General features: G+C 44.3%; 1 protein-coding gene across 4 annotated transcripts in view; it reads left to right on the plus strand.

Annotated features, from left to right (window-relative positions):
* LOC141172247 (C-Jun-amino-terminal kinase-interacting protein 3-like) overlaps positions 1 to 16,665 on the plus strand; it is a 394,188-nt gene that overhangs the window by 295,723 nt on the left and 81,800 nt on the right. For all 4 annotated transcript variants that reach the window (XM_073656238.1, XM_073656235.1, XM_073656236.1 and 1 more), the window contains exons 20-24: positions 6,491 to 6,571; positions 8,892 to 8,959; positions 9,038 to 9,186; positions 10,451 to 10,622; positions 11,861 to 11,971. In XM_073656238.1, coding sequence (XP_073512339.1) covers positions 6,491 to 6,571; positions 8,892 to 8,959; positions 9,038 to 9,186; positions 10,451 to 10,622; positions 11,861 to 11,971 — 581 coding nt within the window. The remainder of the gene's footprint in view (positions 1 to 6,490; positions 6,572 to 8,891; positions 8,960 to 9,037; positions 9,187 to 10,450; positions 10,623 to 11,860; positions 11,972 to 16,665) is intronic.

Genomic DNA, 16,665 nt, shown 5'->3' on the forward strand with positions numbered 1-16,665 from the left:
TCTCAAAAGATTGAATCGGCATGTCCGCACCCGGAAATTCCGCATGGAGTCGCTTCGCTCGGTTGTGGCGGCCCTGTCGCAGAATGACTTTTTGGTGTCAATCGACATTCGCGACGCTTATTTGCATGTTCCCGTCGGAAGGGCCCACCAACGCTTCCTTCGTTTTGCCATAGGTCAGGACCATTTCCAGTTTGTGGCCCTACCATTCGGGTTGGCCTCAGCGCCCAGAGTTTTTACAAAAATTCTGGCACCTCTCATGGCGATCCTTCGAAGACAGGGGGTTACGGTTCTTCCCTACCTGGACGACCTTTTGATTGTGGCGTCCTCAAAGGAGGAGGCGGTGACGGCTCGCAATCTATCCCTTCAGCTCCTGGAGGACTTCGGGTGGCTGGTCAATTGGAAGAAGTCGTCTCTGGAACCGTCGCAGTCAATCCTGTTTTTGGGGATGCATTTCGACACGGTACGAGCAGTGGTGTCCCTGCCTCCAGACAAGCAAGCAAGTCTTCTTCGACATGTACAGGTTATGAAGTCTTCGACAGCAATGTCCCTTCGAAGGTGTATGCGCCTTTTGGGTTTGATGGTGGCGTCAATGGAGGCACTTCCGTTTGCCCAATTTCATTACAGGACTCTCCAAATGCTCATTCTGAACCATTGAGATCGATCACAGGCTTCGCTGGATCGCAATGTCATCATCTCCCACAGGGTGCGAGAGTCTCTAGAATGGTGGTTACGTCCGGAAGCGTTATCCCTGGGGAAGTCCTTCCTCCTTCCGAGGTGGTCGGTCATAACCACCGATGCCAGCCTGTCAGGCTGGGGGGGTGTCTGGAACGATCTCTGGATTCAGGGAGTATGGTCGTCGGAAGAGTCTGTCCTGCCGATCAACATCCTGGAATTGAGGGCGATTTTCCTTTGCCTCCAACACTGGACGGTCCCTTTAAACGGTCTGCCAGTCCGAGTGCAGACAGACAACGCGACGGCGGTCGCGTATATCAACCATCAAGGTGGAACGAGGAGCTCCAGGCTCATGATGGAAGTGTCTCGGATCCTGGTATGGGCCGAGGCCAAGGTGCCAGCCATCTCTGCGATTCACATTCCGGGAGTTCAGAATATCACGGCGGACTTCCTCAGTCGCGAGAAGGTGGATCCCGGAGAATGGAGTCTTCACCCAGAAATTTTTGCACAGCTGTGCTTCCGTTGGGGAACTCCTCAAGTGGATTTGATGGCATCAAGGTTCAACACCAAGTTACCGACGTTCATGTCCAGGTACAAGGACCCGAAGGCTGTGGCGGTGGATGCTCTGGTGGCTCCGTGGGACCAATTCGAGCTAATCTATGTGTTCCCGCCGATATCCTTACTTCCTCTGGTGTTGCGTCGGATCAGACTGGAAAGAGTCCCGGCTATGTTAGTAGCCCCAGACTGGCCAAGGAGGACGTGGTTCTCGACGCTGGTGTCGCTTCTGGCTGCGCCTCCACTTCCTCTCCCTCTTCGCCCGGACCTGTTAACCCAAGGGCCCGTTCGTCATCCGGACCTGAAGTCTCTGCGTTTGACGGCGTGGCTCTTGAGACCGAAATCTTGACTCGTCAAGGTTTTTCAGCCGAAGTCATTGCCACTCTGCGAGCTGCCAGGGGTCCTGCCACTACTAGGATCTATCACAAGACTTGGGAGGCCTTCTTTTCATGGTGTTCGGGTTCTTCAAGGAACCCGAGGATTTTTTCCATTCCCAATTTGTTGGCCTTTTTGCAGTATGGCCTGGACAAGGGTTTGGCAGTTAGCACTCTGAGGGGTCAGGTTTCTGCTTTGTCCTTGCTATTTCAGAAGGCTATCGCCTCGCGTAGGGACGTTCGTTCCTTTTTTCGCGGGGTAACCCGTCAGTTTCCGCCGCGGAAGGCGCTTGTGTCCCCTTGGCGGCTCAATCTGGTCTTGGAGGCTCTTCAACATGGGCCTTTTGAGCCTATGGACTCCGTTAGCCTTTCTTTGCTTTCTTGGAAGGTTGCCTTTTTAGTGGCAGTCACCTCTTTGAGAAGGGTTTCTGAACTGGCGGCTCTTTCTTGCTCGCCTCCTTTTCTGGAGTTTCTCCCGGATCGCGTGGTGCTTCGCACACGGGGCGACTTTCTACCTAAGGTGGTGTCACAATTTCATGTTAACCAGGATATTGTGTTGCCCTCGCTCTGTCCGGAACCGAGGAATGCGAAGGAACGGGCCTTTGCACTCATTGGATTTAGTGCGGGCTTTGAAGTTCTATTTGTCTATTACTCAAGGTTTTCGGAAATCGGACTCTCTGTTTGTGATTCCAGCAGGTCGTCGGCGTGGTCAATGAGCTTCCAAGGACTCTATAGCTCGATGGATTCGGTCGGCCATTTTAGAGGCTTACCGACTCAAGGGCGAATCTTGTCCAATTAAGATTCGAGCTCACTCCACGAGAGCTGTGGGTTCATCGTGGGCTTTTCATCAAGGGGCCTCGGCAGCTCAACTCTGCCGGGCGGCTACCTGGCGCTCCGTCCACACTTTTACAAAGTTTTATAAGGTGGACGTCAGTGCTTCCGCTGATGCAGCCTTAGGACGTAGGGTCCTGCAGGCGGCTGTAGTTTAAGTTATCGTTAACTTGTATTTAGCGCTAGTTGCGCATCTTTCTAGGTTGTTGGGATTCTGCCTCTGTTGGTTTTTTCCCACCCTTAATTTTTGGACTGCTTTGGGACGTCCCACTAGTAATGACTGTGTCTCCCTTCCTTCCATCTGCTGCTGAAAGACGGATTTTGGTAAGACCTTACCTGTAAAATCCTTTTCAGCGAGGGAAGGAAGGGAGACACAGCACCCTCCCATGGCAGAAGTGTGTTGTTGTGTTTTCAGATGCAGCGTGACCCTTCTCTGATAGCGATTATCTGGGCTGAGGTCGGCGCGCTAAGGCTCTGTTCCAGCATTGCCAGCTCATCGCAGTGGTCAGGTCCAGTGAGTAGTACCTGGGACTGTGTGGTTTTTCTGTTATATGCATAACCTGTCTCTTGTTTTTTCTCTGAAGTTCTTCAGAAGGGGTTATGTTGCTCCGCTGGTGATATTTGCTCTTCCTTAGCTTGTGTACGGACTGGAGAGCTGGAGTAGGAGGAGCCCAAGCTGGAGGGGCCGGACAACACTCTTTTTTAATCTGAGGTGTTCTATCCTATGTGGGCTCCGCCTACCCACTAGTAATGACTGTGTCTCCCTTCCTTCCCTCGCTGAAAAGGATTTTACAGGTAAGGTCTTACCAAAATCCGTCTTTTGGGGAATATTTTTTTCATAAGAATTTGGGAAAGTTATGAAATGTCCTATAAATGTCTGTCCTATTCCTGATCTAAGGGTCTAGACTTTTAGCTGAGATGAATCTGTGCTACAGTAAATTTATCACTTAAACATGAGCCATGTATGAGGGAGTCAGAGTCGTGGCGTCGGAGTTGGAGTCTGTGTCATGGAAATTGAGGAGTCCGAGTCGTAGGTTTGGCTTACCGATTCCACAGCCCTGCTCATTACCTGTATTAATTGCACCTGTTTGAACTCGTTACCTGTATAAAAGACACCTTTCCACACACTCAATCACACTCCAACCTCTCCACCATGGCCAAGACCAAAACCAAAGAGCTGTCTAAAGACACCAGGAACAAAATTGTAGACCTGTACAAGGTTGGAATGGGATACAGGACAATAGGCCAGCAGCTTGTTGGCACAATTATTAGAAAATGAAAGAAACATATATATATATAATGTATATGTGTGTGTGTGGTATATGGTCTCCCATGCTGGTATGTGCTGCCCCCATCCTGTCCCCATCATCCTATCCTGGTATGCATGGCACCCCTCATCCCTATCCTGGTATGCATGGCACCCCTCATCCCTATCCTGTAATGCATGGCACCCCTCATCCCTATCCTGTAATGCATGGCACCCCTCACCCCCAATCCTAGAATGCATGGCACTCCTCACCCCCAATCCTGGTATGCATGGCACCCCTCACCCCTAATCCTTGTATGCATGGCACCCCTCACCCCTAATCCTTGTATGCATGGCACCCCTCATCCCTATCCTGTAATGCATGGCACCCCTCATCCCTATCCTGTAATGCATGGCACCCCTCATCCCTATCCTGTAATGCATGGCACCCCTCATCCCTATCCTGGAATACATGGCACCCCTCATCCCTATCCTGGAATGCATGGCATGGCACCCCTCACCCCCAATCCTGGTATGCATGGCACCCCTCACCCCCAATCCTTGTATTGCATGGAAAACCTCACCCCCAATCCTGGTATGCATGGCAAACCTCATCCCCATTCCTGGTATGCATGGCACCCCTCACCCCCAATCCTGGTATGTGTGATACTCTTCATCCCTATCCTGGTATGTGTGATACTCTTCATCCCTATCCTGGTATGCATGGCATCCTTCATTCCTCATCCTGGTATGCATGGCACTCCTCATCCCTCTTCCTGGTATGCTTGGCACCCCTCATCCCTCAACCTGGTATGCATGGCTCCCCTCAACCTGGTATGCATGGCTCCCCTCAACCTGGTATGCATGGCTCCCCTCAACCTGGTATGCATGGCTCCCCTCAACCTGGTATGCATGGCTCCCCTCAACCTGGTATGCATGGCACCCCTCATCCTGGTATGCATGGCACCCCTCATCCTGGTATGCATGGCACCCCTCATCCTGGTATGCATGGCACCCCTCATCCTGGTATGCATGGCACCCCTCATCCTGGTATGCATGGCACCCCTCATCCTGGTATGCATGGCACCCCTCATCCTGGTATGCATGGCACCCTTCATCCTGGTATGCATGGCACCCCTCATCTTGGTGTGCATGGCACCCCTCATCGTGGTGTGCATGGTACTCCTCATCCTGGTATACAAGGTACCCATCATCCTCTTCCTGGTATGCATGGCACCCCTCATCCCTCTTTCTGGTGTATATGGCCCCCCCTAATCCCTCTTCCTTGTATGCTTGGCATCCCCATCCCATGCTGCACACAAAAAAATAAACCGTTCTACTCACCTTTCTTCCCTGTGCTCCAGCGCCGCTTCCTGCTCTGCTGCCAACACTGATCTCCCTGTGTGTGCCGCGCATGGCATCACCGCCATGCACCGTCACACTGTGAGATGCTGTGCCGGAAGAGTCACTGCTCCCCACGCTGGGGCTGTGTGCGTGGGGAGCAGTGACTATTCATTCTCCCTAATAGTGCGCACACTGTACCCGCAGTGCGGGTCCTGCAGCGGCCGGTGGTCAGTGTGCCTGCTATTAAAGTGGATGAATATTCACTACTCCCCAAGCCCATGGCAATGGGGAGTGCTGCGGGTACAGTGTTCGCTCTATTAAGGAAAATGAATATTCACTGCTCTCCACGCCCATGGGCTTGGGGAGCAGTGAATATTCATTTTCTTTAGTAGCGGGCACAGTGTAGGCTGCAACAGGCGGCTCCTTCCTCCTGTGACCCGCTCCTCCGCCACTGCTTCTCCCCCACGCCACCCACAGGCACCCATAAACATACTATAAGACGCACCCCCCACTTTCCTCCAAAATTTTTGAGGAAAAAAGTGCGACTTATAGTCCGAAAAAAAACTGTAAATCTTGCTTTCCTCTAATATGGGGTAATTAGCTTCTGCCTGATGTTGTTTTTACCTTCCCCTGGATCAACATGTTAGGGTATAGGTTGAACTCAATGGACTTATGTCTACTTTCAACCTTAAAAACTGTGTAACTAAAGTCTGAGCATACAACGGAATTGACAACCGATGCTTGCTCAGTAGAGCAGGGATGAACCCAGTCACTGAATTGGGTGTTACTGATGATGGTTCGTTTCATGGAGTGAGCCGAGGCTGCGGCAGTGACTACAGCCTTTGCCCCCTGATGATGCTTCATTTGTCTTTCCCAGCATGCACTGGGATTCTCAAACTAAGCGTCATCAGAGGAAGTAGTAAGAAATAAAAAAAATAAATCAGTTAGACTTTAGAGAGGGAACAATAGGAAATTTTTGACCAAAGTGTATTTGAAAAGTGATTCATTATTACATTAAAGAGAGACATTTAGGATTTAAAATAGTTTTTACTTTTAGTTCACCGCTTTAAGTGTAATAATATAAAGACCGGTGTGCTTTCAACCACCAAACTGGCTGCGTCTTTAAGGGTTTAGCCGTTTGTGCTGCAGGACTTGGTCAGGCCCTCATGTGCACTTGTTTGGTTTTTTTACATGTACTTATGTTAATTCATTATTTCTTGTTTGGGTGAAGGCAGAGGCACTGTTGTGTCCTGGTTTTGATACTATTGTTCGGTCGAACTTGAATAAATTGGTTTACTTTGTTTGAAAAAAAAACAACAACTTTCATTCTATATTAACTTATACGAAAGCCACACACCGTCACCTGCACGGCATTTTTTGGCGGCTATAATCAGTTCACAACAGGACCATCCAGCCTTCCCCTTACTATTTGTCTCTCAAATAATGATGTTCTCCTTTCTACATTTAGTTTGTTAATTCATTCGGCTGTGTCTGAATGGAGGACGTGTCTTCAGAAAATTCAACTTAAAGACGCAATTCACAGTATTACGTAAGAGACTTTTTGTGCTAATCACTTTTTTTAATTTAATTATATTATCTTAAAAAATCAGATCAGGTAAATGAAGAACTCCAGTGAACTGAAGAATTGACTGTTATTGGTTGATGTATAGCCATGGTCTCCTCATCATGCTGTGGTTACTGCTGGCTTAGCTTCATTGTGTAGGATGCAGGTTTAATGTCTAAGGTTAAGCTCCCACGATGAGTTTTTGATCATGCGTATTTTTGCTGCGAAAAAAACCGCAATGTCTTACAGTTCCAGCAAAGTGGATGGGATTTATAGAAATCTCCGGCCAACGCTGCATTCTTTTTTTCCGCTGTGTAAACTGACCTGCATTGTGTTCTTGAAATCTGCAACTTTGCAATTTCTCTTGCGGGTACACGGAGTTTTACGCTCAGATTTTCCCCATAAAATTGCATTTAGATGCGTAAAAAAACACGTCATCCACATATGACTGAATCAATATGGTTTTGTTAAACCTAAATACCAGGAAGTATCAAAAACAAAGCAGTGTTATTTAAAACATGACTCCCCAAAAAGAGACAAAAACCACAACATCAGAGGTTTACTTTTTCGTTGCCTTTTTTTACATGTATTTTTATTGCAGGTAACCTAACTTTGCTAAAACGGGCAGAAATGCTGCAGAAAATCTGTAGCATCAAAAATTCAGCAAGTACACGTCGTGGCAACGTAGCTTAAGACCCACTCCTTGCAATGTCTTCAGAAAGAACAAGTGGAAGGGGGAGGGTCTGTGTCTAAGGGTAAATTTCTGCAAGGGTCTGCACCTTTTGGCAGCAAACACTGCGTAAATTCCACGCATTTTTGATGCATTTTTTTGCGTTCGTATGCTTTTTTGTGCTTTTTTGCCTGCATATTTACCATGCATTTTTTCAATGCATTGTATAGGAAAAACGCTGGCAAATCCGCACAAAGAATTGACTTGCTGCTTATTTAAACGCACATGAAATCCTGTCAGGAAAATTCCTGATCATGTGCTCAGATCTTCCAAATTCTCATAGGAAATGCTGGGATAAGGATTACAATGCATTTTTGGTCCATTTCTGCGCTGACAAAACGCTTCAAAAACGCACCGTGTGCATATAGCCTTAGACTTTCTCTGCACTTTTCTTAGTGAATCATGATACAGAATCAGCCATTTTAAAAAAAGCTCCAGAACAGAGGAACAGTGAGATGAGGATTACAGCAGGCCCCATTTATAGGCAAGCTTTCTTTTTTTGACTGGAGGAGTGCTGTAAGAATAATTGTAACTGTAGGCTTCATTCAGATGAGTTGTGAGACCACCATACCACCAATATGAAATGTTCTTTACCTCGGTAAGCGACTAGAGGGCTGCCGGCGGGTCCCTTGGTTGTGATATGTGCTTGTTTTAGTTCATATTGGCTGGTAAAGTTTTTCAAACTGGCCATACATATTTAATGAAACCAGGCAAAGGCCCAAAAATATTTCTGTTTTTTTACTGGAAATACTTTACAATAAGATATTTGTGAACTTGCGACTATCGGAGAAAACATCTAACCAAGGCCGACTTCTTTACAGTCCTTCCCAGTGTGTTAGAAGGTGGCTTTAAAGACTGTTCGTTGTTAAATTTCATCCAAGGAATAGCCCTTTTGGTTTGTTCTTTTTGACCAACATTGGGGTATGTGCCCATGACATTTTTTTGAAGTAGGCAAAGACGCTGAGCTTTGGGAAAAACTGTCTGGGTTTTTTTTTCATGAGGTGTTGTTTTCTCAATGTTGTCATCATTTCCTGAGCTGTTTTTCACCACTTCTGTTTTATAAGTGTTTTACATCATTTTGGGATGATTTTCGGTAATATTTTCAACTCTATTCAACGTCCAGAAAATCGCCCGTCTCTCCTCCGAGTATATTTTAAGCTTTCCCATTGACTTCTGTTATAATTATAAATAGTCTTCCTAGTGGAAAATGCCTGAAGAATGGTCAGGTCACTTGTTTTTAACCGTTTGGCATATTTGGAAACCCAAAGCTGTTAAGACGCTCAAAAGATTGAATGTACTGACAGCGAGTCAATTTTACATAGAAATGTTTATGTTCTTTCTTCTGAGTGTTTATTTAGTGGCTTTTCAGGTGTTTCTAAGTGGACTTGCCTGAAAAATTGTGTAAAGACACCTTGAAGGCCTTATCCTAAATATGGAGATTAGAGGAGCTAAGGCTTAAGCAGAATCGAAAACAATTTTTTTTTGTTTGCCAGAAATAACATTGTGTATAGACTGTTTACAGAGTACTGATGTTACTGAGGTATTTATTGGTTTTGCATTTGTTATCTACCACAGGCATAACAATGACCGTGTAGTTACTACTCTGGGTGATGGGACACTTGCAATTTTTAAAAGGAATGCTAGTAAGTAAAGTTGAAAAATTTTCAGGATTATAATATGAAGTTTTTAGGTCGTGCTTTGAATAAATTCATTTCTATCAGCTAGGAACTGGGATTTGGACAACCCAAAAGTTGTTGACTTGGGGAGGCCACAGCAATCGATCCGCTGTTCAGCAGCTGTCCACGGAGACGTGTGGTGTGGTTACAGAAATAGAATATATGTCGTGGATCCAAGGATGGGCAAAACCAAAGTATTTATTTCTGTTAACGTAGAAATCATTTAAGTATCAGAAACATTTTACGAATTTGAATAGGATAGACTAAGAACACATTAAATGAATTCATGTGTAGCTAGACCAAAAATGTATCTGCCTGTTCATCAATATGGATGTTTCATCCAGAAGTCTGTTGGAGTAAGGAGCTGTAAATTCATTAAGAGGCAAACACTCCTTAAAGAATTTGGCACCGCATTCAGGTCTGCCATGTACACCGTGTTTCTAGTGCTGCACAAGTTCCTCTCCGGTCTCTGCTTCTTCCTTCAGCAGTCATTTAAAAATTAACTTTGTGAGATGCCAGCGCTATATGGTGGTCCTATATAAATAAGTGTAATTTGTGTCTTGGGGGCTACTGCAGAAGACTTCTGATGTTCCATGTGTCATCAGAAAATTACTTATTGAGGCACCAGGTCTCAGGTTTTAGTCAGGCACCAGCTCATAAGTAGACAGTTTTTGCTCGTGTTTTATTCCCGCTGCTCCTCTAAAATTAAAAAAAGGGTACAGCAGTGATCAGATAAGAGCGAACACTAGCCACTTTTAACCTTATGACGGATCCTCTTTAAGAATACCACATGTAAATAGATGCATCATTAACGATAGGTGATGTCACAGCTCACCTCCTTCCACTCTAAGCAGAGTAACGTCTGCACAGAGCACACCAATCGCCTTCTATAGAAGTTGTTTTAAACAACCGCAAACTAAAAGTTCCAAAGGTCCACGAGGCTACTGTAATGCATGTCTCTGAATGCCAACAGCTCAAAAAATCAAAGCTTTAACTAATAGAAAGATATAATAAAGGGGTTGTACCGTTTCATCTCTCTGCATGCTATCAAACATTTTAAGATCAGCATATAAAATAATGCAGAACTCAACCTCCGTATGTCCGTCTCTGCCGCATTCTGCTGTGCCGGTGATTGTTTACCAGCTGTAGCAGCGACATCAACGCTGGTGAACAATCACCACAACAGAGACGTGATAGAGACACAGCATTGGACCGGAGGAGGGTGACTCCCGCGTGCTTTTATTATTTTTAACACATGCAATTGATGGTATGCAAATAGATGAAAGCTATAAATTTCCTTTAAGAAAATAATCAGCATCAAAATGTTTGACCTAAATTATAGTGGATCTTTTCTTTGTTTATGCCTACATGCCTATGGACTACAGGGCAGCATTTTAGAGTATATGGAGTTTGTAGCAATGGTTGGAATTACTTATAAATTTGTGTTTTGACAACTAGATTTGGTTTGAAGCAACACCTCGTCCTGAAAGTCAAGTAAGGCACATAGCTGCAGTTAGAGATGGAGTGTGGGTATCTGTTCGCTTGGATTCTATTCTACGTCTGTTCCACCCCGAAACTGGCCAACCTTTACAAGAACTGGAATTAGAGCCTTTCATCCAAAGAATGTTGGGTGAGAGACGCTATCAACATATGGCTGCCATGTCACATGTTCTTATGCAATTCTTGGAGGAGGATTTCAAAAAGCCATTTAGTATAGAAATAAATGAAAAAAATAAATATATATATTGTCAGTGTTATGGCCCACTACTATGGCAGCCATCAGTCATCTGGATCGAGAAATCGCCTAACATGACTTTGACCACCCGTGGTAATTCTACAATTGGCTGCTGTAGTCATGTCATATGAAATCTCAGTGGGTGTAATCTCCTTACTTGGACTACCAATGCAGGTTGTTTCTGCTTTACTGGAATATGTTTTTTATTCCCTGTAATTCTAAAAGGGTTTCTGAAATTCACCTATTTCCCATAAAGCCATATAAAGTGTACCTATGAAATTCCTCTTATTTCTAGGGAATAGGTTAATGTTATAAAAACATTTAAATTTGTTCAAATTTGGAGTGTTTTTAAATTCGGAAAAAAGAAGTTTTACAACTTCACACAGTTATGACATGACCTACACGATATAATAAACTTTGGCACAGAAATTGTAAACTGGAATCACGCTGATGCTGCAGTGTCATTTTAATAATGATGATCATTATCTGTTTATCACGCGTCGGATTTATAACATTTGCACCAATGTGACTTCCAGTGTATGGTCTCTGTTCTGGAGGTTTCAGCTAGATCACTTTTGTGGACTGAGGTTCTTCCCATGCACGAACCTTTAGAAATTAGTGTTAGTAGTTTCCTTAAACCATTTACAATCAATAAGATATTCCATAGCTAAGGAGGCAGCATACAGAAGGAAACCAGACTAAGAGGTTGTCGTGTGCTAAACTATGTATTTCACTGTGTAAGGATTATGCATTGGCTTTCTACCTCTCTCTTCTCCTATATGGGGGCTTAATGTTTTACCTTAGGTTGAGGGCTACAGAAGATAGAAGCTCTCCCCTGCATAGATGTGCAATAAATATTTGATGTTTCATAAACTGTTAGCCGTGAGAATTTCGATCTATACAGGTGTGCGGCCTGCGGGAACCTGTGCTTCATTCACTGACAACAAGTCGAGATCTTGAAAATGAAGAGAAATTAAAGCCCAGATAATGTAACTCCTATAATAGCCCTGCAATTACCTGCAGTGTTTGAAGTCACATCATGTGCTTTACTAGTAATTAATTTTTACTGCCCTCCATGTAGTGAACGTGCTATTCAGGATTACAATAAAAATGGAACATCCTTTTTTTTGCAGGTTCTAGCTATTTCATGTCAATGGCACAAGTCTCTGCACTGTCCGCATTCTCTGAGCGCCTGTGGGTTGGAACTTCCTGCGGGGTTATTGTTTCTATTCCCTTCTCCAAAGGTAAGATGCGTGACCGCTCAGGTCAGGAGAGGTGCTAGGCCATTCCGTGCACTGCGATGCGATCCTTGCACGAGAAATACGGCCGTCTGTCTGCGCCCATTTAGTATATAATTGTGAGCTGTTTGGAAAAAGAAAACAACTTGAATGTCAGATTTTTAATACAAACTTTGTGTTTGAGAGATCCCATCCATGTTGTTTACCCATAAATATGCATAATTCACTTTTTCTTTTTGCTAAGTGCAGCATGCAACATTTCAAGGTTAACCTCTCCTTTCTCAAAAAAACATCTGTTATGTACTTTCCAAACATTGAGTAACATCTTTATTTTTTCATTGGTCTCCTTTTTACTCTTTTGCTGATTCTAGACAAAAGACTGAAACTAGATAGAAAAACCAACTTGGTAACCTGATTATTATTATTTATTATTATAGCGCCATTTATTTCATGGCGTAGTACATGTGAAAAAGGGGGTCTTCATAGCAAAAGCACTAAAACACAGTAATCTTAAACAAAATAAGTCAGCAACTGGTACAGGAGGAGAGAGGACCCTGCCCGCGAGGGCTCACAGTTTACTAGGGATGGGTGAGGATACAGTAGGTGAGAGCTGGTCGTGCAGTGGTATGGTGGAGCGGTGGTTACTGCAGGTTGTACGCTTGTCGGAAGAGGTAGGTCTTCAGGTTAATTTTGAAGGTTTCCACAGTAGGCGAGAGTCTGATATGTTGGGGTAGAGAGTTCCAGAGTAGGGGGAGAAATCTTGTATGTGATTGTGGGAAGAGGAAATAAGAGGGGAATAGAAAAGGAGATCTTGTGAGGATCGGAGATTGCGTGCAGGTAAGTACCGGGATACGAGGTCACCGATGTATGGAGGAGACAGGTTGTGGATGGCTTTGTATGCCATGGTTAGGGTCTTAAACTTGAGTCTCTGGGTAATGGGGAGCCAGTGAAGGGATTAACAGAGGGTAGAGGCTGGGGAGTAGCTGAGGGTCAGGTGGATTAGTCGGGCAGCAGAGTTTAGGATAGATTGGAGGGGCGCGTGAGTGTGAGGTCCAGGAGGAGGAGGACAGAGTAGTGTCGCTTGGATTTGGCGGTTAGTAGGTTGTTGGTGACTTCAGTCAGGGCAATTTCAGTGGAGTGATGCGGTTGGAAGCCAGATTGTAAGCGGTCGAAGAGGAAGCAAGAGGAGAGGTGGGAGAACAGTTCAAGGTGGATGTGTTGTTCCAGTAGCTTTGAGGCATAAAGGAGAAGTGATATGGGGCTATAGCTAGTCAGAGAGGATGGGTCAAGGGAGGGCTTTTTGAGGATGGATGTGATTGAGGCATGTTTGAAACATGAGGGGAAGACACCAGTTGCTAGTGACAGGTTGAAGAGGTGGGTTAGGGTTGGGATGAAGACTGTGGTAAGGCTAGGGGGAGGAGGTGGGACGGGATTGGGTCAAGTTCACAGGTGGTGAGATGTAATTTTGAGAGTAAAGCAGAAACTTGATCTTCTGTAATGGTGGAAAAGTTTGTTTTGGAGGAGGAAGGTTGAGTAGATATGAGGAGGGGCTGTGGGGACTTTAGGCAAAAGCTTTGTCTGATGTTGTCAACCTGATTGTTAAACACATCATGCCCATGCTCCTCATTCTGTCAAATCAAGAATGGAGGTGAATCAGTATGAAGCCAGATTTAATGGAGAAAAAGGGGGCAGAGAACTGTTAGGAGCATGTAATCCAGTAACTTTCATGTACACTAAATGGACAAAAGTAATTAGACACCTACACATTAAACCTATAGGATCTTTTAAGACCTAGTTGCTTCCTCCTTTGCAGCTAAATAAACTCTTCAGCGAAGGCTCCGTATGAGTTTTTTGAGTGTGTGTGTGTTGGAATCTACAGGAACTTTAAAGGGAATCCTTCAGCAAGTATTTTCTACTTCATCTGAGAGCAGCATAATGTAGGGAAAGAGACCCTGAATTCAGTGATGTATCACTTAGTTTACTGGGTGCAGCAATTTTGCCACAATCAGAGTTCTTAGATGTAGCATGAAGCAGAGGTCAGAAATCTAACCAAACTCTCTATGTACATTGTCTATTGACAGTGAGCTGCTTATCACAGGAGGGGCTGGAGTCTGTTCTAACAGGCGCGTGAGACCTAGTCCAGCAGTGATAATGTCCTTGTGATAAAAACTTCATTGTAAGTAAACAGCTGCACACAACTTGATAAGTGACACATATCTGAATTCAGTGTTTTAACCACTACATCATGCGGTCCTCAGATTATATTGCAAAAACCTTATGACAGATTCTGTTTAATGACATCCAATTCTAAATCCACAGGAATTAATATAGAGTTGATTCCCACTTTGCAGCTAAAACACCTCTTTTGTGATGATTTTCTACTATAGTTTGTGTGTGTGTCAAAGATTTATCACAAATATCACAGTCTGGGAAGGTCACGCAGAAGCACCCGCTTTGATCTCTGGAGTGAACAGCTCTCTGCTGCCCCCTTCTGTCCAGACAATTGCATGATCGGCCGTCGATCAACGGAGAAGGCCACAGGCTGTTCGCACTAGCAGGCTGGATGTCGGAAAACTAACAGTGAGCGTATGGTATATACACCTCCAGATTCCAACACATGTAATATGTGAATATACTCCTGTACGATCACCGCTAACTCCATGATAACCCCAGACTACTCGCTGCCACCACCAGTAGTTCTTACATGCTGACTGGACACCTGATTGGTAGCGTATGGCTTTGAGGCGTCATCACAGAACAAAAGGAACATAACTATTACATTTTATATTTGATCGAAAGTGAGGCAGTGTTTTATGAAAAATATACAAACAATTTTACAAAGGGGACAAAATAATACAGCATATACAGTTACAGGAAGGGATAAAACAAAAAAAACTACGCCGCTCGCAGAGATGGGTCAGCTAGCTGATGAAAGCAATCTGGTTGAAAATGTCTGGTTAGAAGGATCAAGCTTACACTGACATGAATCTTCCTCAGCATTGAACACAGATCTTAATTTGCCTTCATCTTTCATCAGCCCCGGAGTTCCATCCACACACCCTCCCCGTGATGACCTCACTCGGGCTGGGTTGTGGGATGTCCTCAGCTCTTTAGGATTTTATGAAATCCCCAACTTATGCAATAACTTCACTCCTGATGGTAACAGAAGTTCGAGATCGCATATTTTTTTATCAAGATTTTATCTTTACTTAAAGACCAAGCATGTCATGGCTGTTGGCAGTTATCTGGGCACTGTGGATTTGTGGCTCATAGGCAGCAGTTAGTTATGAAAAATTATGCGTCTTCTTCCCTTATTAGCCCTATCGCTGAAAATGTATGTTTGATCAATATCATATTTATACAAATTTCGATATTATGTATAAACACACGTACCCTTTTCTTGTCCAACTCTTTGAAAAGAGTTCTATTTTAAATTTCTTTGTCTATGCACCAAAAGACATCTTCTTGGCACTTGGCTTCAAAAGGACGCCCTGCATTTTAATTTCTTACTTCTGTTCTGTTTCTAAGAGTGTCGGCTGGTTCGACAGCTCCTCTTACTGGAAATCTGTGTGAAAAGAAAAATGAAGGAGGTGGGGGTGAGTGACTTGAGAGATTTTTAATATTTTCTATGACAGTGTGGGAGAATTTTTTCACAGTCATCCAGAAGAGATGACATGACAGATGATGAAGATAACGCTTTGTCATCCCTAAAGTGGCCCCACACTGGTCGATCTATTCAGAATCAGGCCAAATGTCTTAGCACCAAGTCTGTCAAGGCATGCATCTCTACAAAGTAGTTTTCAGTAGATGAATCTTTGATCCATTTCAGAGGGAGACATACTAACAAGACCTGACCAGTACATGGCCAACGTATAGCATTAAGATGTTAAAAGCTGAGCAAGAGGATCTACCCGCAAATTTAAGGTTTATATGGGGCTGGACTCCTGGATTGATGAACCCGTTTCCTTCTTTGTAGTGCTGGATGACTGTTCTCTTTATACCAGTAGCCCAATGTTTGTGTCTTCACCATATGCAAAAACAGAGGCCTCCTTAAGTTGCTTATTTGGCATCTGCTCAGAAATGGTGGGAGTTGCACTATGCAGTGACAAAATGTTGTTCGTCCAGTATAAGGACAATATAAATGTCCATATATTCACCACAATAAAATGCAATGGCAGCACCCCTGCCCCATTACAAGGAGAAACTGTAGTGACTCCATGTCAGATTGCATCTGATTAACCCTTTCCTGGTATGAAGTTACCTGTACGTCATATCTTGCGGATACTTCCTGCAAATGGACGTACCGTTAAGTTATGATGATCGTGAGGGCACAGAAGCTGTGCCCTCACGTTCGCCTTGCCACAGGAATGCTCAGCTTGTGTGATAGCCGAGCTTTGGCTGTCACAGCCAGGGGCGATGCCTGCACAGCTCCTGACTGTTACATAGTAACGTAGGTTGAATAAAGACCTAGGTCCATCAAGTTCAACATTTCTCTCCCAATTGTACCAACACTACACTAACTTACTGGAACTAGACCTCACAAAGTAATTACCATTTTTATTTTTATCATTACTGCACTATTACAATTACAAATAAACCAGTTTATAATTTTTTAATTAGTTTTATTTTTGTATTACTGTTGTGGTATTACTAAAATCCCTGTACCTAAATCTGTTTATCCTGAAGAAGGCAAAAACCAC

This window comes from Phyllobates terribilis, unplaced genomic scaffold, assembly GCF_046119375.1.
Source record: "Phyllobates terribilis strain yellow unplaced genomic scaffold, ASM4611937v1 Scaffold_12__6_contigs__length_324123572, whole genome shotgun sequence".
Lineage (NCBI taxonomy): Eukaryota > Metazoa > Chordata > Amphibia > Anura > Dendrobatidae > Phyllobates > Phyllobates terribilis.